The sequence below is a fragment of the Sesamum indicum genome, linkage group LG3, assembly GCF_026168435.1.
Source record: "Sesamum indicum cultivar Baizhima isolate 11 linkage group LG3, ASM2616843v1, whole genome shotgun sequence".
Taxonomy (NCBI): domain Eukaryota; kingdom Viridiplantae; phylum Streptophyta; class Magnoliopsida; order Lamiales; family Pedaliaceae; genus Sesamum; species Sesamum indicum.
In genome coordinates, this window is record NC_142659.1 from 23,337,202 (window position 1) to 23,362,373 (window position 25,172).

Below are 25,172 nucleotides of genomic sequence, written 5' to 3' on the forward strand. Positions count from 1 at the left end.
TAGTTTTTATCATTTACAATTGCTATCTATAACAAAAGTCAAGATTTTCCCCTCCATTTATATCACTGACCACAGGTAGAAATAACCATGCAAGTATGTTGCAAGCACTAGGTTAAACCCAATATTCTATTTCAGCTTGCTGGAAAAACAAATATATTTGTACATCCATCTCTAACAGCTTACAGGAAAAGAAGTATGTTAAAAGTCAACAGCAAATAATCAAGCAAATTGCATATCATAAATAGCACAGAATGGGGAAGAGAGGATTGAATTCATGGCATCTAGTGCCAGCAAAAAAACCAATTCAAGCCCATATCTTCATTTCCAAAGCCTCACTTAGGAGGTACCCAAAACATAAAATTTTTCATTTGTGCAGAAAAAATAAATTACGTGTCAGCAGGAGGGGGTGCACTCTCATTAGCATTAGTTAGGGGCTCCATCATGAGGGGAAGGCCTCCTTGGAATTCTTTCCTCCTGCCCAGCTTGTAGAATGATCTCTGACAACTTGCAAGGGATCTCCTCATCCGGCTTAAGGGAATTAGCCAGCCCAGCATGGATATCCAGGAAAGAAGTAGGAGTGTTAGAAGGAGAATAGTCGACCTCAACAAACTGGAGGGTGTACATGATAGTAGTACTTCAGAGCACTGTGAGCTAGCAAGCTTTGGAACTCCAAAGACTTCTTGAACCCCTCCAACCTGTTGGACCACATGCCATCCAACACTTTCTCCCTCCTCAGACGAGGCATAATCACAGATAATCTCGTTCTGCTTCAAAACAACTTGTTCCAAGCGCTTATGGAGGTTGTTAATCTCATATTGCAAGTGGGAAAGCTTTGCTTTATGTGCCTGATCCTTCTCCTAGGTTGTTCTCTCCAACTCCTCAACTTTCTTCTTTGCCTCTTCCGTTGCTGGTCCTCATTACACCAACCAGTCAAGCAAGCCACCAGTTAGTACGGTAACCTGAACATTTAAATAGGTTAGCCACTCAGTTTGTCATCTATAATTACATTTTGAAAAACTATAAATGTTACTTAGTTTGCTAAGATGAGAAGCAAATAAGCTCAAGATCTAGAGACAAGGAAATACATCAATGTAGGTCCTATCCAAGAGCGAGGGGGCTCTCTTCAGAAACTCTGTTGCCCGGCTGCTATCACCTTCCTCTTGCAACAAGGAGTTGTCCTCCTCTGTAGCTTACTTTTTCTTTGTAGTTTTTCCTCATTGAATTTGGGAGTTCCAACTCGTGTAAGGACACAAGGAGCTAGAGAGCAACCTGACCTACCTGTAACTTGTTTTTTCTTTGTAGTTTTTTCCTCAATGGGTTTGGGAGTTCCAGCTCGTATAACAACATGAGGAGCTAAAAGAGCTAGAGAGCTACTTGACCCCTTACTCTGCTTGGTGGAGTGGGGATCGGGTCTGCTTGTCATTTACACTTTGGATCCCCCATGAACTAGCCGGAGGGCGGATTCTTTAGCAAAGAATGCTGGTATAGCAACTTGAACTAGGGGATTTCTCCTCTTTAATGACCTTGTCTTGAAGCAACTGGTTGAACATATTGATTACAACAAAACAGATATACTAATAGGTTACACAAACTAGCCAGACAGGGAGGACGAATTACAATATGAAGAACGCGAAAATTATACCAGTCGCACCATCCATGTTAGCATCTTTAGAACTTAGCTCAAAATTATGAAGAAGGGCTGGATGAACTAGCTTGTGATGATCCAAGTGGGAAGTATTTAAGTGATCCAACAAGAGCTGGAAGGTAGTCGAGCGAGTACAAACAGAATAACTAGGAAGCTCAGGGGGTGCAGTGATCCACACAGTCGAAAAACACCAAGGAGTGGAAGAATAAACAAAAAAGTAGTGGCGTTTCCACTCTTTCATAGTGTAGAATGAAGAAACTGGGCATCCCTCTTAGAGGTGAAATAGAATAGCCCTACACTGGCTCTCTTTAGATGAATGAAATTGGGTAGCAGATGGGGTCTCTCCTAAGATATGAAGAATTCGGCTAGCATACTGAAAGATTTGGGGACTAGCTAACTCAATAGATTTTTTAAAAATATTTTTAGATTAGATAAGTTTAATAAATTTATTTATACTTTTGATATTTTTTTGTCATTTTGCAAATGAAAAAAAAAAAGAGACTATTTTATATTAAGTTAAGCAATATGTTAATATTACGTTCACAAGAGTTCAAAATTTTTATTTTTCATACAAGATAATAACATCACGTCATATAACAATATAAAAAAAATGGTTTCCTTTCTAAAAAAGGACTACTTTGATAATTTTATAAATTTAAGTGACTAAAGTGATAAAATTAAATTTAAATACCATTTTACCCTCCAACAAGTACCGGCCACATTTTTGCTGAAAAATGGTTAGAGGGATCAAATTGGGACAAAAATTAAAATTTAGGGATGCTAAAGTCAATAAACGAACTTGAGGGACTAAAGTGATTTTAAACAAAAATTTAAGGGGCCAAATACAACATTTACCGTATATATATATATATATATATATATATAGAGAGAGAGAGAGAGAGAGAGAGAGAGAGAGTAAATTGCATTTTGTCATCCGAACGATGTCTGTTTTTACATTTTGGCATCTAAACTTTTCTTTGTGTCAACTTACATAACATATTTACGAAATTTGCACTTAGCATATACAATTTCATTTTGCTGATTTTTTTGTCGTATGTGAAAAATATCACATCACATACCTTTAAATATCATATATGCATTGCATGTGATGTGTTTTTTATTATTATTATTAAAAACTTGATGAAAAAATAGTTATAAATGGCAAAATACAAAATTTCGTAAACTTGAGCTGGTAAATTGATACAAAAAAAAATTTTAATGCCAAAATATAAAAACGATTATAGTTGAAATGATAAAATGTAATTAACCCATATATACGTATATACATATATATTATTTTATATGAAATAAAACTAATGTATGAATAGATATCTCGACCGCACATTTTGTTAAAACAAAACTATAGACCATAAATTTGTTAGGTTATTAAATCGTTAGACTAATTTGACAATTCCGGACCTTTAATTTGTATTACTTAAATATAAACCATTGATTCATATTAAGTTTATCTAACGATCAATAAATAAAAGTATTTTTGTCATTTTAGATGCCAAAAATTAAAACTCTACGCACAACAGGCGCGTGTACAACAAATCCAGCTCCGAGGAGGGTTTTCTACATATTTTCAGAAGGGGTTTTTTTTATCATTATTATTATGACTCAGGTTTTTTTTGAAAAAATTATGAATTTCTCAAAGAGTAAAATGCACTAAACCCAGAAAATAACTATTTGCATATACATGATATTTATGTGGTGGACTGGTTGAATAACAGGGCATGAGAAGAGGAAAAATTTAAGTTACAACTGCAAGAACGAACCTCCAAAACAGAGCATACTTTGGCAAACACCAGCAACCACTACCATGATGCAAGAATCAGCATCATAACATGTACATCAATTATGTAATTCGATGTAACTCCCATTTGCTACCTGTATTTATACAAACTAATTCCTCGTCGTGTCACTTCAACTCAACTCCTATACGCTTTGGGTCGAAGAAGAGGACTACGAGAATGAATAATTGCAGCAGCGATGGCGAACGACTGCAAAGTTGATAGAGTTGATTGGAAATTGATGTAGTACAAACCGTCGTGAATATTTACCATTTTCATGATTGGTAAATTTCGTCTCGAGCCCTGTAAAAGTAACAACTGGGGCAAGGTTACCTTGACACTTTAACAAGATAGGCCATGATCAGAAATTTACAATTGGAAGTGCTAAAGAATAATTATCGAAATGGTTGCTGAAACTTTGTTATGACTAAGAACTATAGCATATAGAACGGAAGGAACGAAAGGGGCAGTGTGCAGACCTGCATAAAGAGATCAATGGACTTGCATTCTCCAGAATTATAGGCCTGGGGTGAATATTCCCCGTTGCTTGACGTCATGTTGAGAATTGTTAGAGGGCAACCGATATCCCAGCCCCCACAGTCGCAGTGGCCCCCAGAGGTCCACCTTTCAATAAGGCTTGATGGGCCACCACTGACTCTGGTTCTTGGTGCACCATGAAAACCTGCCGGAATTAAAATGTCCATGCTAGTTGAACATTCCCCAGTATTTCGTGAGCGTTCAGGATGTATCGAGGAGTCTAGAGATGTATTATTTCCATGTCTTTTAAGAAACTTCAGTCCCCATCCCCCGAGTTCAGCCTCCTTAGAATTGTTGCAGATGTCTTTCACAATAATGGCAGCCAACTCAAGATTTGGGGAACATTTATTTTCTGCAAGGCCATTGTGTGGATCAAGATAACTATTACTCACACCTCTAGACGGGTCCCAAGGAGTGTCTTCAAAAATAGCACTTGATCCCCCCAGTTTCGACAAAGATCTCTGCTTATAAGAGTGACTTGGCCTGAAAACATCCACTACCTTTCTCGTCAATCTGTTATTCTTCCTGAGGGCATGATTTGAGGTTTGTGTTTCCCCTATACGGTTGTCACTGGAAACAGAGAGAATAAACTGAGTCTCACGAACTTCTGAATTATTAGATGAGAATGTTATTGCAGTAGACACTCGCATCTTGGCAATACTTTCCGACTCAAGCTCGTCCATATCACATTCTTTCTTGCCATTTCTTCTTGCAAGGAAAGTGTAGACATAATCCAAACCTTTATCATCTGAAGACTCAACCTTTGACAAGTTGGCCATGTAGACCTCCCGGTTATCGTCCACAGTGAAAACATGGTGCGGCAGCCCATCCTTCCATGTACACTGCAACATTCCTTGAAATGAGGTACCATACACAGAAGAAGATGACTGATCGGAGCAACTGGAGTTTGTGCTTGATGTAGAAGCGTCCCTTTTATGCACAGGTGACGATGCATATCTATGATCAAGAAATTTTACCTCCTTTAGTAGCTTAGTACGAGATAAGGCGCTGCTCGATTCTTGCGGAGAGTCACCAAAATAAGAATAAGATGGTTTGCTTCCATCAAGTAATTCTGTCCTTCCAAAATTGACATCACGGTCAAAGGAGCCGAATTGTTGAAGCAACGGGCTCGTCAAGATGTTGATTATACTTTGGCTACGAGAGACAGTGCCAATAGTCCAATCACCAGTAGTGTTCATGATGACCTCAGTTCCCCCAATAAATGGACGTTCAATAGCTAAACTAATACTATTCGAACTTCTATTCTTGATTTCTGCTAAATTACTCCCATCTTCAGGCAAAACACCCACTTTTGAGGTAAAACTCCAAGCTGCAGCTCTTAATGCACAATTACGTATCAGTTCAAGGCAACGAAGAACATACTTTTCGTCAGGAGTTGTAATATGCTTAGGGATGCTGTTACTCAAACCATGAACATTTTTAAGGAACAACTCTCTGCACCATGTACTTGCTCTTGACCTCCTAGCGTTTAATATCAGAGTTTTGCTAGGCTCTATCTTCTTTCTGCATCCTTTGGACACAAGATTGCCTCCTTTTGATTCGATACTCTCAATAGGATACTGTAATGTATTGTCTTGTTTTTTACCATCTTTCCCCGGGTTTTTATTTGGGGTTTCCATCATCCAGCTCCACAGGAAAAGAATACATTAATGGTAGGTGGAAAGTTCCTTATAACATGCAGCTTCTATTATGCTCATCTACTAAGGTATAAAACTTAGTACTTAGCTCTCCCGTGCAACTCTTAGACCACAGCAACCTGGAAACTGAATATAACCAAATGTTAGTAGAAGCAAACAAACAGGTTTTATATAGAAGACTATTATATAACAACAAATATTTGTGATCAACTACAACTGACAATTTCTCAAATGAAATCTTTGGACACATGGTTATCTGCATGAATTAGGTCAAAACAGCTAAAGGGGTCTGATAGCGGCGTCGGATTTAAGTAAACACAAATTGAAGAATTTCGATTCACTCATGTGCTGCAATCATATTACTTGAGAAAAGAAGGATTTGAATGAATTATAGATCACCGACATTGAGAATGTAAAATTCTTCACAACAGCAAACGATCGTAGATACTAAGCATGTATGATTCCTTACGAGGAGAAGAATCATGAACCAAGAGTTTGAATTCACATGAATTTCTTTACAACTTCAAGAAAATAATATACTAATTTTTCAATATCAACGAAATCAACAACAATAACTATCTAGTCTGGATATCAAAATAACCATGAAGGTAGTATTTCAGTGTATAGTTTGGCTACCTTCATTGGATCCCAGAAACTCATAAAGGCTCTTGATGTTCGAAAACAAATGATATTAACATTATAGCTAGCTAGGGAATATTTAAAGCAAGTCTTTCTATATTCTTGAATAAAAGATCAAAAGCCTTTCGATTGAATCCAACAAATACCAACATTTTTATCAATTTTTAGTTGATATCTAAGAGGATAAAGTTCTAAACCTTTCCAATCAGGTCAATTATCTTTGCTTAAATAATTCCTGAAGATGACTAATAACCATATGAAAAAACAGAAGCCAACAACCAAAAAAGCAGAAAAATCCAAGAATAAGTATAAACTTAATCACAAAGCAATTCAACACATCATACACACCCATATGAACTATTTTCTTCACCTAAGAATTGGATACACAGCTAAACCCGCACTTCAATCCAACACTTGAACCAGAGCTTCCTCAAATCCCCCTCCAAAAATAGCGAAAACCCATCAAAGGAAACTCTCAAAATCCATTTCTAAGCCATACCCCAAAGTAAAAACAAAAAATCACCACAAAGATGAAGAAAAAAGCACCCAAATGTTAGCTTAAAGTCAATTGGGAACCAAGAACATGGGCTTGGAAAAGGGAAAAACTTTACCAACTTTCACATGGAAGAAAGAGCTCCATCGCTCCAATCTTTTCGACCCACAACTAGAAATAACTGTCTTTACAGTTTCCGAGTCCTAGCTCTACAGTCTACACAAATACACCAAAGTAGTAAACTCAGGGCAGACACAAATATGTGTAAGCATACGTTGTAGGAAAATGAAAAATGAGGAACTCATCCGGATTAACACTAATGGTTAAAAATGGCGTAAGCCACGTTTAGTCTTTGGTAAATTTGCAGGGCAGGTCCCACATTTGGCCAATTCTTGAATTTTCATGGCCCAACAGAAGCTCTGACCCCCAATTTCCGCGGACATACCGATATAGCTCAGAATTTTATAATACTGGAAAAAACACGGAAAATGTCCACATATCGTGTGTGTATAGGATGTGAGAGAAAGTGAAGAGCGAGAGAGAGAGAGAGAGAGGAAGGTATATGAGCTGGTGCGCACGACAAGTACAGAAGTCATATGCCCACTAAGCGGCAAAAGGTGAGTGCATATGAACACAGAGACACATCAGCCATGAAAAAATAAACAATGGAAAGCCCACAAAGAAAGAAACTGTGGACCCTTTGCCATTATTTTCTGATTTTTCTCAAACATGTGAATATTTTTAATTTTTGTACTTACCATTAAAAAATTGCAGATGGGCTCTTCTTTGAAACTTAAATGTTGATTGTTCGTTGGCTTCTATATTGGATAAATTACGCATAGACCCCTATAATTTGTTTTAATTATAATTATAGTTTTATTATTTTAAAAAATTATTAATACTCTCTCATTTTAACGTTCGTCCAATATCGTATCCCTTTCTATTAGGATTTATTAGAAAGTCGATGAACTTTCAAAATCTCTTTTCATAGATGAGAAATGAATTTCACATAAAAACTTAAACAACAATGAAAAACATATTTTCCAGTGAAAACTGAACTGAAACGCAAACATTAGATCCAAAATATCCTATTTTGGGATCTTACAAGTTCTTATTAAAAAAAATGGCCAAACGACTTTTAATATTTGAAAATTATCTTATAAAATATTTTGAGAAGTTTTTAACCTCATCCAAACACCTGTCGTTTGCACTTTTATTTCTAGTTTCAGTTCTTGAAACAGTAATTAAATTGAAAACATGTTTGTTTATACGTATTTTCATTGAAAATGTATTAATTTGACACCACAGTTTAGTATAAGATACAACCTTATTAACTAATTTAAATATATTTTTATTTTACATGAAAACTTATACAAAATTAAAACACATATTTTCGAGGCAAAAGTCAAACTGATAATGAAAACAAAGACAAAGAATAGTTGAAAGATGCGTGTGCTGCCAACAATGGAAGAAAAATATAATCTTACTGTTAGAACCACTAATAAATAATCAATATAATTTAAATCTTATCACAAATCAACACTAAATACTAAACAAAATATTATTTTAGCCGGTTCAAAAAAGTACTATTTTAATTGAAAAGGAAAAATAACTATTTTATTTTTGGTTCTTGTCCTAATCTCGTACTGATTTCGTTAAATTAAGGGATAATTATACTCTCCTTCTTGACTCTGTTATAATTGCATATAAATTTTTTGTGATTTAGAAAATTATATTTAACACCTTTAAGGTTGGCTTCCGTTTAAAAAATAAGTCTTTCCGTTAGTCAAAATTCACCAAATTCGTTGATATTAACAAAAAATCTGAATGAAAAATGAATATTTACCCTCGATTGACTTATTACCGACTTATTGCAGGTTAAATAAAAAAAAAAATTCTGACTAAACTACTTTTATAACTGTGAAGATATACCTCCTCACATGCATTAACGCGTAAAGATGTATGCGGGTAATTTAATCATAAAAATATTTATTTGATTTGCAATAAATCAGTAATAAGTCAATCGGAGGTAAATATTGATTGATTTTTTTGTTAATATAAGTAAATTCGGTGAATTTTAACTAACGGAGGAACGTATTTGTTGGATAAAAGCAAACTTCAGATGTATTAGATGTAATTTCTCAAATTACAAAAAATTTATATGTAATTATACCAAATTTCAAAGAAGAAGAGTTTAATTATCCCTTAAACTAAATTGTTCTTTCAGAAGCGCATAAATGCATAATACCCTTAATAAATAGGAAAATAGTAAAGGGCACCTGAAATATATATTTATATATTTTTTTCATACTAAAATTAATAACATATAACAATGTATATACATAACTTCTACATATATAAGTTTATATATATGTATAAATACTATTTTATTTCAAGAAAAAATATATTTCATGTAAATACAATACGTATATATTTATATACAAAGTGTATACTTACATATATGTAAAACTAACACTAGAAAAAAAAAAAAAACTATTACCTACAATTTTATGTTTCGCATTTAGTTAATAATATATGTTATTTATATTGGAGGGACCGGAACATTAAATTTGTAGGTGTTATTTTTTGGTGGAATTGAAATTTCCATCACCAGATTTGATGAGCTGATGATGTGATATATAGAGCAACATAGATATAATGGGATGTTGTTAGAGATTTAAATTTTTAGAATATGGTATTGATTTAATTATTATATGATTTATAATATTTTTATAAAAATAGAAATACATATATATATATTTGGTCTTGGTAATAATTTATAAAGATATTGGTTTAATTACAAAAGAAAATTATACATCTATAGGAGATATAAAAATAAAAAGAAAAATTAAAGTTAGAAATTACCTATTATTTATAAAATGGTAAATGGTTATAGAAAATTTTTATTTTTATTATATACAGAAGTTAAATCATAGACCGAAAAATATACCTCAAAAACTTATTAAATTTAAGGATAATTATATTTACACCTCTTCGTATATGGTCTGTTTACATAAATTATTCTTATTTTTTAAATTATTACACATACACCAACCATAAACGTCAATATTCACTACAAGAAAATAGAACATTAGTCATAAAAAACCAGATGACAATTTTAATATTGTCACTTATTATATATATTCAATGACAAGACTGATTATTTTGTCACAATAAGAAATTTCATGATTTTAATATTTATTATTATTTTATAAAAATTGTTATTTAAAAGACCAAAAAATATGCACAAAATTATCAAAAAATATAATTAGTGACTCATTTATAGTAACGGTCTAGTAAAATTAACAAATAATAGTTGTCACAATAAAAAATTTCATGAATTGATTCTACGTATTCGATATTAATATAATTAACATATATCGATTATTGATAATTAAAATTTATGATATAATCATAATCGATGCAGTTATAGAAAAGAAGTCCAACTACGCAGTTTCATTCCTCCACAATTTTTATTTTCTTTTTTCTTTTAGGTTAACTAAACTTACTTAATTTCCATAGTATATCAGATTATATTTTATTACACACTACTATAGTATTTTTATACTGTTTTAAATTATGGTATAAAATATTTTCTTATATTTTATAAAATCAAATTTCCAACTGATTTCTTAAGTGCAATGGAAATTCAATATATAGAACAATATATTTTCAAAATTCCCTACATAAAAATTCAGATAATCTGCAAATATGTCCGATATATATTTATATATATATATATATATATATTTTTTTTTTTTCAAAATTTAAAAAAATTCAAATAATCTACAAAATTCAGTAATTCAATATATATGGCAATATATTTTCAAAATTTCCAACATCAAAATTTAAATAATCCACAAATATATATACATAGCGAAACGGTGGTTGACCGCGCAATTAGGTTATTTTTTTATCAAATATTAATTTTTGGTAATTTTTAAATTTTTTATTATTAAAAAAATCTCATATATATATTTTAAATTAAAAATAAGTTTGTGTTTATGTAAAAAATTCGATATTCAAGATTATGTTTATCTCTACTAGATTATACCATCAAAATTAGGATACGAATTTAATTTGTAATTATTTTAAACAAATTCAAATTTAGGATTATTCTTTTATTTTAAAAAAGTATTTATCTAATCACTAACCATTTATTTTCATTTTAATCATATACTTTTCAGTCACTAAACTTATACCAATCTCTTGGTATATATATCTTATTCAGTAAATTCTTAATTTAATTAATCATGTAAAATCATTATTTTTAACAATTTATATTTTTCATTAACATATATTTTTTGATAATTTTCTGTTGGTTCATTAATACTGATAAATTCGGTTTTTCATTCACTCAAAATTAATATTTCTTAATTTTTCATAGTTTTTTTTTTCTGATTGAATTTGATTTTTAATATTTCATCGTTATTGAGGTTTAAAAAAAATCATAATCCACTGCTTAATTTATTTAAAAATTTATGTTACAAAATACATTTTGTCATCTTCTCCCATATGAATATATTTTTTTCTTAGTGAAATAATTTTATGAACTCTGTCAAACTTTTAACATTAAATATATTGTAAAGTTCGTAAGTTTGAATTTATTACAATATATGTTTAAGCTTTTTTTTTTTAAAGAAATTGAGTTTGCTACAGGGTTTTACACTGTTTTTTCAGTAGTCATTTTTTTATTTTATTTTTATTCAATATTTTATTATTTCTTCAAAATCTAATAATTTTGTGATGGCGTTTGGGATGGATTTTTTAAAAATCATCCGTCGCAATTTTTGAAAAAGGGTAAATTACATAAAAACATGTGTTATGCAAAACTAATTAAAAACTCGATCCCCATGTTAATGAAATGGACAAAAACCCACTTGTGTGTTTCAAAATAATATATACTCTTTTTATACTGTTTGTTTCCCTTAACGGTGTTAAAGTTTTTAGTCTTTTACTCGTTATATCTTTATTTTAACAACCATAGATCATACAGGGTAAAAAATAAATTGTCTAAATTATTAAATAATTATATAATATATTTGTTATTTATATATATGATATATATAGTGTACATATATACAAAGGTGGTGGCTGCGATCTCTGGCCGATGTCGCCCAACTGCAAAAGGGGGTGATCGATCGCCCAAAATAAAAGCGCCACCTTGGGCGACGATGACTCTCCCGGGTTATTTTGGTGGCCGATGGCAAGGGGAGGGGAAGAACAAAAGAAAAAGTCAGAAGAAAAAAATTATATAATATTTTAATTTTTAAATTATTTTTCTAAAATCTAAAATTGAATAAAACATATTAATTTCTTATATACTGATAAATTTTAATATTAGTTTTTTATTTTAAATACCTATAATGATAAATTTGAATTTAAATTTTATTTATTATAAATAGTATAACTTAAAAACTTTTTATATTTAATTAATATACTCTATAAATAAATATAATTTATTAAAATATATTCAAACATAATAATAATTAAAATTTAGTTAATATTATATAATTATTATCTAACACCAAATTACAAGCTCCCACTTTTTTTTTCTTTTTTTGTGATAAAGTGTAATAAAGGACAAAAGGGGATATTTATTGCTATATAGCTTGAGAAGAAAACATCCATATTTGCATAACTGGCGTATGTAATGCACTATCAAAAAATAGTTTTCTTGCGACGAGCATGTGAATGTGTAATGGTCTTTGCTAGAAATCGCAAATCAGTTAGTCTCTGGGACGTATTTGAGACGGACTTTTGCAACGGGCCACATTTATCGTGATTTTGATATGGAATTTGCAAAGAGTTACAAAGGGACAATAGACAATATAGAAAATATTAAAAACCATCAAGAATCAAATAATGTCCCAAATTTAGGACGGCAATATTCCATCGCAAAATGCCATTGGAATTTATGGATGTCAAACCAATTGAGACGGACTTTTTGAATGTCATCAATAAGACTGACTCTACAATGACTTTTGCAATGATATATTTGTCGAAAAATTGAATTTTTGATACTAGTAGCATCATCTGTCCCAAGTCCGTCTCAAATTCCATCACTAATTGGGACGGAACTTTTCTGTTCGCAAACAACCCGTGGCAATAAATAATTTTTAACAGTGAGTAATCCCTAATCAGGAAAATTGAAACAAAACTCTCGTCTCTGCTAATTTTTTTAAAATTATATTCTAGCAAACAAAAACTGCTATAACTACATATGCATAGATAAATATATATTTATATAGTGATGATTTTAAAATATTATATAATATTTTATCATTAATATTATTTTTTTAAAGTACATAATAAAACATCAGTACAAAATCTAATATTAAAATATAATTTTTTTCCTGTATTTGTTGTGTTTGATGTTTTAGTACTTTATTTTTCTAGGATACCAAATAAGTTCTATAACTTTTTAATTTATTACAAATTCGATTATTCATAATAGTTGTCGAAAAAAACACATGCCCATCACGTTTAATTTGAGTCTGTTGTTCACATACTAAATATAAATATATATAATTAATAATAGTATTAAAATTGTCACTTAATATATCTTTCTTGTCGCTAAACTACGCATATTTTTCTTTTTAGTGTACTAAAATTATCTCACATGGGACTTCATTTAAAAAAAGAAAAAAATTCTTTACACGTCAAGTACATTGTATTCATCAATTATTAATTAAGTACAAGCAATAATTATCATATGATAAATTACCAAAAAAAAAAAAAAAACTGGGGAATAAAAGAAAGAAAAAAGAAACCCTAGATTTTTTATTAGGGTTTTGCTGAACCTTGGCCTTTTTACATAAACAAATTCTAAAAGAACCAAAAATGATTAAAGTCATACTACTCAAAAGTTACAAACAAAAGTAATCAACATTTTTGTTTGGTCAACAAAATCAAACACTTGCAGCCAAGAACATGAACATAAACATGTTACATATATAACATCATGTGGCTGTCACAAGATTCTTGAATGTAGACATCTTCTGGAACTGGACAAAAAATTCCAACATAAATTTGACAAGTAACATTAGTATAAATAGCACATAGATTTCCTAGTAACTTTTGTTGTTCTTTCTTTTGCTTTTGTTTTCTTCCTAATCCCTCATTGCATTCACATTAATTTCTCTTAACATACTAATAATATTATTTTTTGTCTGTTTTCTAACTGTAGTGTTTCTGTCTTTTCTGCTTGTTTTAAATGCCTTTTCCCTTATTCTCCTAGTTTTACTGATTGTTGGTTTGTGTCCGATAGTTATTTTTATGGTTGAGTCGCAATTGAAATAGGACACAGCTTGAATTAGTTCAATAAGTTCTAACTCAAATGACGAAACTGAGGTTCTATAATTTTAGAGGTTATGGGTTCGAACTCTACTATATGCGTGAGATGTTGTTCTACTGCATAATAGATGTTGTCTATTATAACAGGTGTTGTTTTAAATTTCATTTATCTGATATTGTTGATCAGAGTATAATTATTGTAATTATTTTTGTTAGGAAAAATAAAAACTTGAACTACTATATAGAGTTGAAATATTTGAGTTGTATCCTGGCTAACAATTATAACTTTTAATTGACTATTGGCGATTGTTGTTCGATCAAATAATTGGTACCGGAGTTAGGATAACGAATTTGATTCCCATTACAAAAGGGGATGTTGGTTTGTCTAGTAACAATTTACTCCCATAACGGGGGATTAAATACAATTTTTATCTTGTAACTTAGATCATTTAGCATTTTCGTCCTTTAACTTTTAAGAATAGTATTTTGTTCTTACAACTGTCATTTTGTTCTTCAGAGTTCACCTGCATTGGCGAAAAGGGCGGACTCCAGCAAAGGAAGAACTAAAATCATAAAAATTAAAAAGATTTTGGACCAAAATGTTACCCAAAAAATTAAAAGATAATACGTAAGAAGCACATGCATTTATGCTATTAGAATGGTAAACTTCGACAAAAAATGACTAAAATTAAAAATATGTAAAACCAAAATATTATTCAGGATTTAAAGAACAAAATATCAAATAACTAAATTACGAGACCAAAAATATATTTAAACCTGTAACGGGCCTACAGATGAACGTGGTAATTATACTATACAATTTGAATATTTGAACTGCCATTGCTGATAGCTATAACGTCATGAACTTGGACCAACAGTAATGTTCAAAATTTGCAAAATTAAAAAAGTTACGTATATTTTTATTTTCAAAAGGAGACTATTATCATAGTATATATGTTTGATTAATTATAAATCGAAATAAAATTTTATGAACTATTATCAAATTAAATAAACAATGAGCAATAACTCGACTCGACTCGAATTTGATTGAATCTCATGTTACATGCAATATATAGAGTTAAATGAACTATATATTATTTCTAGCTGACTAATTATAAACGTGTTGCTTCATATATATTATAAAATTAAAAAAATTAATTAATTTAATTCATAGATATAGCAGCAATAAATGAACATTAATTTCGAAGGGGGAATATTATATTTAATAGTTGAGTTCGTACGTTTGAATTATGTAATTTATAATATTGATTGATCTATAGGGATATAATTGAGCCGCCATACCAACGACCCTTGGAAAATATGAACCACCACTTTCTCTCAAAAGTCAGAAAATTTGAAAAAATAGCTATTAATTAATATTATAATTGTAATAATTTTGATTACTTTCTTTATAATTAGTTAAATAATTGCACCTTAATCTATAACCCTAGTTATTATTTATTATTATCTAGCTAGTATAATTACGTGGTCATGTGGACCATTTGAAAATTTGAAAAACACAGCATTTCTCTCGTGGAACTATACTATATATGACATCTATGGGGTCAAGTATAAATTAATATTTGATAATTAAATAAAGCCCTTAGTAATTTAAGAAATATATCTAATTAAGATGAGAATTCTTTTGATTTATAACCTAGATATTTCAAAAAAATATATATATATTAGACATCTGGACGTCAATTCATAAATTGCTTGATGTAACTCAGTGTCCATCTTATTATGATATGATTGATTGGTTTAGATATATTTTTGATTCTGTAATTCTCCGTCCATATTGCAAAAAAACCCAATCAAAACAAAAATTTCAATTTAAATGAACCACGTGAGGCGCACATGAGTTATTCCGATGACTTTTGCAAAATTCGACAACGAAAAAACCAAAATTGCGAAATGTCAAAAAGTTACAAAACTATTTTGCGACCTTAGAAATACCAAATTACGGAAATTCTAGAACAAAAAATGTATGTAAGCCTGATTGGTTCAAATGAAATACTAGTCATTATTCAAATATGTTGCCTTGTTTAGAAACTCACTGATTTTGAACACTAAAGGTCATTTTTTGGAACTAAGCCCAGCAACCCCTCATAGCTACAAACTCATATGATCAGCAATGATCTTTTGGTGATCAAGAAAGGTTGATGTTGTCCATGCGGATTTATACTCCCATGGGTCCTCACTACTGTATCAATTATAATTACACTATCACAGACTGATTCAACGATGTACATTTTATATGAATATAAATTCACATGGACAACATTAAATTTTCGTGTTTATGTAGATTTTTATATAATGGAAGCACACTATTGGATTAATTATCACTAGGAAAAATGAAGCAATTTACCTCCAGGTAAATTGTTGTATTTTAAAAAATACAAGGAGATAAATCGCTATTTATTTTTTCGTAAAGGGGTAATTTGCGATATCACAAAGGGGATGTTTGCATTTTTTCCTAAAAAAAAATCGTAATTATTTCGAATTGACTAATCAAGATGCACGAAGCCCAAATATAGTATGGACTTATTACGAACTTTCCTATTTAAAAAATATTATAAAGTTCTAATTTGTTACGAACGTTAATTCAAAATTCAATTATTAATTAATTTATTTAAAATTCTACTCTATATTTTTTGAAAATAGATAAATTGATGTCGACAGCTACATATAAATAATATTTTGGGGCAGCCATTCGATAAATTTACAACAATTTTTACTATTTCCAAATCGAAATTCTACCAAATTAATTGCTAAAATTTTACACAATGACAATCACATTATGGTACATACAATAATTAGATTTTAATTCAAGAACTACATAACTATTATCAAAATACCAATTAAGGTAACCAAAAAAAAAAAAAAAAGAGAAATAAATCCACCCATATGTTAGTGTCCTTCTTCTAAAATTCAGGATAATATTAATTGTTTCTGATTCAAAAATTGGGTGAAAGGGGTTCACCAGAAACTAAGGTCAAATCCAAGATTGGATGGGGTAATTGCATTTGAAGGAATTTACTCCACTTATGTGTGCAAATATATCTGACCCCTCTATCTCTTCTTCTTCTTTAACCTGAAATTTTTAAAAAATAATAATATTATAATCAATTATTTAATAGAAGGAAAGTCATAATAATATCCTAAAATGTAGAGTTTGGACTTTTTTTTACTACAAAATGTATAGTGTCGTATCCCGTATTTATTTTAATATGTAGACACATTATATATATATTTATATTAAAATAATTACCTCATTTAAGAAGTTAAATTATTAAAAAAATAATTTAATATTAATATTTTAATGATATAATATTTTCTGAATGACAGAAATTTCATTCACATGACTGATACTCTTCATGTATGTCATGCATTTATAAATGGGTACGTATAATAAGTTGGCTATGAATTATTACATTATGCATAATCATGTGAATGATTATAAGTACATTATAGAGGTTGCAGTTATAATTACAAATATATTATTTGATATTACTACTATAATTACAAGAACATTTATTAATATTTTAGTGGTAAAAATTTACACGAGCATACCTGAGGTATATTACACTAATGCTCCCTTAAGGAGTAGATGTAATTTTGTGAAGAACAGAGGGTTTTGTATATCTGAATCTAATTTTAAGAGGCGTTAATATAATTAAGGATAATTATATATTTAAATCCCCTAACTTATGGTCTGTTACACAAACTACCCATATTTTTGGCATAATTACAGAAACCACCCCTGACAAAAAAAAAAAGGAGTAATGTGTAATGATGTTGACATTTTTTTTAGGGTGTATATGTAATTTTTCAAAATACACGAGCGATTCGTATAGTTGATGTTGGCGTTTATGGTGAGTGTATGTGTAATTATACGAAAAGCATTGGTAATATATGTAACAAACATAGGGATGCATCTGCAATTATACAAAAAGCATTAATGATTTATGTAGAAAGACCGTAGATCGCGGGTGTAAATGTAATTATCTCTACAATTTATCCTTAAGAAAAATTACATATAAGATAAAAATTACCCCTCTTGCTTTGAATTAATATATTATTCTCAACAACATCAAATTATTTTTTAATTATTTTTATTTGATAAAGAAAGAATATAAATTGAAAATGGAGCATAAATTAATATATATAATCAAAAATTAATATATGCTTTTTTTTTAAAAAAAAATGACAAATATATACTTAACCAAAAGTTAAATATTTTTAGAAAAAAATGAATAAATATAAATATAAATATTTTATCATATTTTTTTAAAGAATATATTAAAAAATCATTTAATTACTCATTTTTATCTAAATAGTTAATAACTTAATTTTGTTATCCAATTAATTAAATATTTTCATGATTTTTTTTGTATATTTTTTTATTCGCATTCATTACTTAACTTTGAGTTTATAAAATATAATAAAGCTCAAATTATTTAATCACTAATATATATCACTTATTATAATTAAAAGATATTTTTTTCAATTAGTTTTTTAAATTAAACTTAAAATGAAAAATTGTTAGAAAAATAAATTGTTTGAACTATATATATATATATATATAATATAAGAGTAATATTGTCTAAAAATTTAATTATAGGGAGCAAGTGCTACGTTTATTAGTTTAGAGAAAATATTTTACATCAAAAATAGTTCAGGGTTCAAAGTATATTTTACCCTTGAATTTTCAAATATGGATAAATATAACATAAAACAACTCATATACAATTTGTTAGTCTAATTTAATATTAATCCAAATATATTTTTTATTTTCAATCAAATTATAAAAAAATATCTAATTGTATAATTTCCAACACATATTATTTTAAACCGTTTATCTTCAAATCAACATCTACACTAATATAAAAAAGCAAGGCCCTCGATACTTATAAATTACGGTTAATAACACTGCTATACTAATTTTTAAATATAATAATTATATCCCTAATCAGATAATTTAAAAAATTAATTGTAATTACTTTTTTTAATAATAGTATTTCACCTCATTTAACATTGCTATACAATTTTTTGTGGTGTCTATAATAATTTAAGTTGTTTTTTTGTTTGTTTCTTTTCTTTTTCTAAAATATAATTTGTTGGTTTATATATTTTATTTTAGCTAGGATGAATAACAATTTATCCCCTTTTGATATTACAAACGAGCAATTTATCTCTTATAAAAAATAAAAAAAATAGCAATTCATCATATGTGCTTTTTAAAATGAAGCAATTTACCTTCTCGACTAAAAAGGTAAATTCCTTCATTCTTAAAAATATAGACAGATAACTTGTTATTTTTTTTTATAAAATATAGTTTACTCATTTACAATATCAAAAAGATTGCTTGTATTTTTTTTTATTATTTATAATATATTTTAAAATATAAAATATTATTTATTATATATATATATATATAAATAACATGTTATAAGGACCAGTATATATAGAGAGATTTATACCTTGTGGTGATGGTCGTGAGGTATGGTAGCGTTGGAAAACAGGGTGACATCCTCGTCCGTGTCGTCTTCGTGGTTGGCAGCAGATGTTCTTCCGAGTTCCTCGTTCTTCGCGAACCGCCCTCTAACTCGGGGCCTGCTGTCTGCAAGTGTTTTCCGACAAGCGTACTGCATTTTTTCATATAAATAATTAAATCCACCTCCATTAATTAATATTTATTAAACCAAAATATATATCCCTAAAATAATTATTCTAATTGACAAAATACGTATAAAATAAAACTGTTTTAAATATACTTCTTTCTCTTGAAATATGACCACCCATTTAATCAGTTGATTTTATAAATTTTGATTGATTATTTTTCTTTACTTTTTAATTCAATCAGATATATTTAATAAAAACTTAAATCATACACATGCATCGAGTGTAATTTAACTGCTAACTTTACTGAAAGATTTTATCCCGAGGCCTAACGCTAATTTCATCTGAATTAAGAAGTTGGCCTCGACTATTTTGTATATTTTAAAAATACCCCATCCCACAATAATTAAACACTATCTTTTTTTTTTTTTTAAATAAGATTAGGTTCATTACATCATTCAATACATTAAAACTCAAAATTCTAATGCAACACATTGATATAATATTCTTTTTTTTATTATTTGGATCAACAAAAATATTCAAAGTAAATAAAGAAACAAGAAACTATTATGTAGACTAAGAACTATAATTTTATTTATTTTTTAAATTTTATAGATAAAATGGATAAATTTTTCATCCATCCGTTTCAATTTTTCTATAAGTTGTTTTTTTTTTTAAAAAAGTTACAGTAAGGACAAAATTGACAGTCTCATATCTTCATTCAAGAATTATATAATTTATCAATCATTAGGGAGATATTTGTAATTTTTTCAAATGATAAATATTTATTATTATGCTAAATTTTAGTTGAAGGTTATTGTAATTTATTTAGCAAAAAAAAAAAAAAAAAAAGAAACTATCACAAGGCCGTGAATATAAAAATACGAAACATATTGTGTGTATCTATCAAATCTTGAACATTCTCTCATCTGCATACGTATAGAAGGATTTGTTCCTTTTGTTTCGACAGAGACACCCTTATTACCTTTCGCATCGCATGCTTTTCAACGTGTAAGATTAATAGTCACAAAAATGTATGTGACCCCGACGTTTTTACCTTGTTTTTATTTAATTTAATGCAAGTCCATTCATAGGCACAAAACACTTACAAAATGTCAAAGATGCTGATTAGAGTTTATATTTTAAATTTTATTTAATGTATATACATCACGTTTATGGAGGTTATCTCATTTGTTTTAGTTATAAAGAAATTATATCAATGTTGCACGTATATACTAAATTAAAAAAAAAAATACAATATAATTTTGAATAGAAAATTCAGTCCACCAACGGGCGTCACGCACATGCAATCGGGGAAAGAATTGCAGTTTGTATACGACAAATTAGTGTTTTAATTTGCAATTTTGATTTCATTATTTTGAACTCACCGCATTGCATCCCATAACTCCGAAAAGTTTATAATTTTAGTCCCAAGCTTTAATTTTGTTAAATTTATTACGGAAACAATACCTGCATGACACGGGCCCTGTAATTTTGACAGGAATTAAAAATGTTTCCCTCATAAATTTAACTAAATTAATGTTTGAGACTAAAATAATAAATTTTGATGGGGTCATGAGATGCAATGTGGTGGGTTAAAAAATAACGGGACCAAAATCATAAAAAAAAAAATTAATTTACTTATGGTACGTAAAATGTAATTTTCTTTATGCAAATTGCAATGGAAAGAGAGAGAGAGAGAGAGGGAACCTTGATTTTCTTGCTAAAATTCCTTTCATTTCTCTTCTTCAAGTATCTATGGATCTTTCTTTTCCTTTCTTCAACAGAGAGTTTGCCCACCTTAAAGGCAGCAGGATCTTCCAGGCTTGATATCTCTGACGCCAGACTTGACCCTCCACTCCCATGCACCAGATGTTGGCTCTCACTGCTAAGTGCCTTCATCAATCCACAATATTAACAATTTATTCAATTTTTTTTTCCAAAAAAAATAAAAAAAACACACACACACAATGCATTCAAAATTATAATAATCAATATTATTAATTACACCCAAACAAAACCTTAATTTTTATGTAACTTTCATAAAAATAAAGTAAAAAATTATGTGTAGCAATACTTAGTATAATTCTTGTGTTCTATATATGTGTATATATATTGTACCTGAAGATCACCGGTGGAGCAACTAAAGACTCTTGCCATGGAATCAGGGAGGAAAAGTCCACAATTACCACCCTGGAATTCCAACTCCTGGCTTGACATATCAGTTCCCAGAAAAAACCCCGAATTATCAGCAGAAAATGGAGCACTCATGCTGCCCGTAGGCAAGTACGGCCCGATCATCGGATCGAGAAGCCCCGAGCAGGCAGGCGAAGTGCTGGAATTCCTCAGGCGCATGTAACTAGTCTGTCCCACAGAAGGCAGGCAATCCTCTTCCAGGCTCGCCGGAAGTGGTGGCCCTAAGACCTGCGACACCACCATCGGCCGCCGCTCGACTGCTGGGTACAGCGACCCGTCCACCGCGTCGCCCAGCGACGAAATCTGGTTGTTCAGGGAAGCCATGCTGAATGGTTCTTGATTGCTGTTGCTGTTGCCGAAGTACTGCTGATGAGGGACTGAGAAGGATGGAGAAGGTGTGAAGTCTATGGACGCCGATATGTCGTTTTCTATCTGATCCTCCAAGAACGTCGACAGGTTGCTGCTGCAGGTGCCGGTGGCCACGGAGGGCGGAGTACAGGGGCCGGCGGTGCCTGTCGTGGCCGCCTGGTTGACGATGTCGACGTTGTCTAATGTACCAGTACTACTGTTGTATTTGTTCATATCTGTGGGGAGATGTGTTGGATTGGAAGAGTGCTCTTCATAGCAGCCATTTGAAGTCGAGGTAGCTTCGGAATTTTGAAGCGTTTCGGGAAACAACTCCGACTCGCAAAACTCGAAAATTTGAGCTCCGAGGGGGCTCGTGAGTTCTTCCTGGCAAGAATTAAGACAATCAGTTTATAATTATTACAACTCGGATCATGATCATTGCAAGAGCACGACAAAAGTTCTGTTAAATGCCTTTACATTGATCAATCATACGTGCATGATTGGTAGTAATATTGTCATAAAAGTGGTTTTCGGACGAATTTAGTTACAAACATTCCGCTAATGATGTTTTCTGGTGACAAAGAAATTGAGAACAGATAATCTGAACCGAAATGAATAAATTTTTGCAGAAAATAGAAATGGTTTGTGGATTTGTGTTGGAACGAGCATGTGACGTGTGGGAAGGTGTATATGGAAACAAAATGTGAATGGCATAGACAAAGATGGAAACTTCACACTATTTGAACTTGTAAGAACGGAAAATTCTGATCCAGAACGAGTTTAATTGGTTGGATTTGAACTGATTATATATATGATAAGTATAATATATTTTCGATGTGATTGATATATAATTAAGAAGAAGTGGTCAATTACATGACAAGTATATCAAACTTGGTCTGTGATTGATCAGTTTGGACTGAACCTCGTTTGAATAAAAAAAATTATTTGTAAGAAGATAGGGTAATGTCCAATTTGGGAGAAACAATGGGAACTTTGAGCCATAACAATCTATTCTCTATCATGCATGTGAAGTGCTTCCATTGAATTAAAGCTCCCTTCTTAGTGCAATGTGAATATATAAAAAGAATCAAGATTAGAAAAACTTGTGCTATAAGCTTGGAAAAGCCAAATATTCCACTATTGTTTGAAAAGTACTTAAATAAAAAAATTACTATTTTAGTCCTGTTAATATATATGAAATAAATATAATGAGAAATTTATGATGATGCACTATATATATATATATATATGAATGATGAAGTTGTCGATACGACATTTGTTCTCGATTATGGATGTTTATGTAGCTGAATTTACATAGTCTCGCAGATTTTAAACTTTTAGTTATATATAATTCGAATTTGTAGATAATATATAATGTACTTTTTATATACATATATACTCATATGTGTGTGTATATATATTTCATTTTCGAGTTAGTTTAGGATTAATAGAGTTGGTGTTTTTGAGATATTGGTTTTAGAGAATTCTGGATTGTATGGAGAAGAATGTATCATAATTATGGTTGTTCTTGTTCAAGTTTTCAAATGATTTAAACATTTGAACAAAATCAAAGGTAAATTAAACTAAAAAAAGACAGCTAGTCATGTCCTAATTAAGATTGTTCTTGTCTCAAGATTTTTGCCCTAATCCTCAGTATGATACCTAATTATTTCCAGATGCCAAGATGTGTAGGAAGATTTGAATCAAGAAAAAAAACGTTAATTAATTAAATAAAAAGTGCATAATCATCCACTTTTTTTTAAAAAAAAAATTAAAAAAAAGACGATTAAAAAACAAGAATTAAATGTAATAATTACAATGGGAAGCTGGTCTTGATGAGGGTGAACCATGTTCTGCATCATAATTCTTTCCCACCTACTCCAACAAAAGAATTCACTGGTCCTGTTTGACAAACCACAAAGAGCACCTTCTGGAACAAGGCAAGAAAATTACAAAATTATATATACACATATATACATACATACGTAAATAAGCTAACTGTGTTTCTCTCATATCACTTTCTTGAACATGCTCCTTTGTTTATTTTTCTTTTGTGTTTGAGGGGTGAAGAGAGAGAAAGCTTAGAGAGAGAGAGAGGGGAAAACTCACTGTAATAAGATTGGGGGTGGTCGTTATTTCGCCGTTAACTTAAACATCAAAGTTTGAAAACAAAGAGTTGGTTATATAGCATTGAGGATGTCCGAACGTTGCGAGTCAAACCGATATTGTCGGCGGGCCACACGTTCACAATTTACATGTCTTTTGTTATTATTATTATTATTATTATTATTATTATTTCAAGAAATTAATGTTTGCTTGAATTGATCGAATATTTGATGTTATATTACATAATAAATTTTATTATAAATTGTTGGATGATCTCATGTTCGATATGGAAAACATCCTCTATATGTGGACTTTTTTAGTTCGATTTGAGAAAGACGTCACAAGATAACTGTTAATTGCACGTTTAACTCAAATATGTTTGTCTTATTATGTAGTACATTTGTTATTAATCAATTGATTGAGTTGACATTATTTCTGTTTTAGAAAAAAAAAAAAAAGATTTGAATTTATACCCAAATGTCTCAACCTCATTGTGATAAAGGATTAAAACTCTAAAATGCAAAAGTTTCAGGACAAAAAATTTGCTTCTATGCTAGCAGAAACTTACTATGTAGGAACAAAAGCCCCAAATTAAAAATCTCACATGCGGGGTACATATTTTTTTCTAATAATATTTGTAAATTCCGTAGACTGAAGGATTAAATTATGAAAAACTAAAAAGTTACAAGACCTATTTGCTATTTTAAATAGATAAAGGATTAAAATACTAAAGTGCAAAAAATACAGGACGAAAATTGCATTTAAGCCTTACAAGTTAATATCTCAATAATACATCGACTTGATCATAATACAACAATATAACAAAGAATATAGAAATT

General features: G+C 30.1%; 2 protein-coding genes and 1 long non-coding RNA gene across 8 annotated transcripts; all 3 read right to left on the reverse strand.

Moving 5' to 3' along the window:
• Positions 1-266: 266 nt before the first annotated feature.
• LOC148788807 (uncharacterized) lies at positions 267-2,548 on the reverse strand. The gene is made up of 2 exons (XR_016064469.1): positions 1,086-2,548; positions 267-959 (listed from the first exon to the last, which is right to left on the reverse strand). It is a non-coding gene; the product is annotated as an uncharacterized LOC148788807 (long non-coding RNA).
• A 766-nt stretch (positions 2,549-3,314) lies between these two features.
• Positions 3,315-7,345, reverse strand: LOC105158603 (uncharacterized). 5 transcript variants are annotated; one of them, XM_011075406.3, is made up of 4 exons: positions 6,884-7,344; positions 6,643-6,760; positions 3,918-5,759; positions 3,315-3,756 (listed from the first exon to the last, which is right to left on the reverse strand). In XM_011075406.3, exons 3-4 carry the CDS (start codon positions 5,616-5,618, stop codon positions 3,577-3,579), a joined length of 1,881 nt encoding a protein of 626 aa, XP_011073708.1. In that variant the 5' UTR covers positions 5,619-5,759; positions 6,643-6,760; positions 6,884-7,344; the 3' UTR covers positions 3,315-3,576. The 5 variants fall into 5 exon arrangements, with proteins under 5 accessions (XP_011073708.1, XP_088734407.1, XP_011073711.1 ...); XM_088878281.1 differs by having other exon boundaries at positions 6,621-6,760; XM_011075409.3 differs by lacking the exon at positions 6,643-6,760 and having other exon boundaries at positions 3,918-5,752; positions 6,884-7,345.
• Positions 7,346-16,810: 9,465 nt separating this feature from the next.
• Positions 16,811-24,364, reverse strand: LOC105158605 (uncharacterized). 2 transcript variants are annotated; one of them, XM_088878977.1, is made up of 6 exons: positions 24,337-24,364; positions 24,045-24,157; positions 21,805-22,611; positions 21,394-21,579; positions 19,545-19,709; positions 16,811-17,155 (listed from the first exon to the last, which is right to left on the reverse strand). In XM_088878977.1, exons 2-6 carry the CDS (start codon positions 24,087-24,089, stop codon positions 17,057-17,059), a joined length of 1,302 nt encoding a protein of 433 aa, XP_088735103.1. In that variant the 5' UTR covers positions 24,090-24,157; positions 24,337-24,364; the 3' UTR covers positions 16,811-17,056. The 2 variants fall into 2 exon arrangements, with proteins under 2 accessions (XP_088735103.1, XP_088735104.1); XM_088878978.1 differs by lacking the exons at positions 24,045-24,157; positions 24,337-24,364 and adding an exon at positions 22,705-22,834 and having other exon boundaries at positions 16,812-17,155.
• Positions 24,365-25,172: the final 808 nt, after the last annotated feature.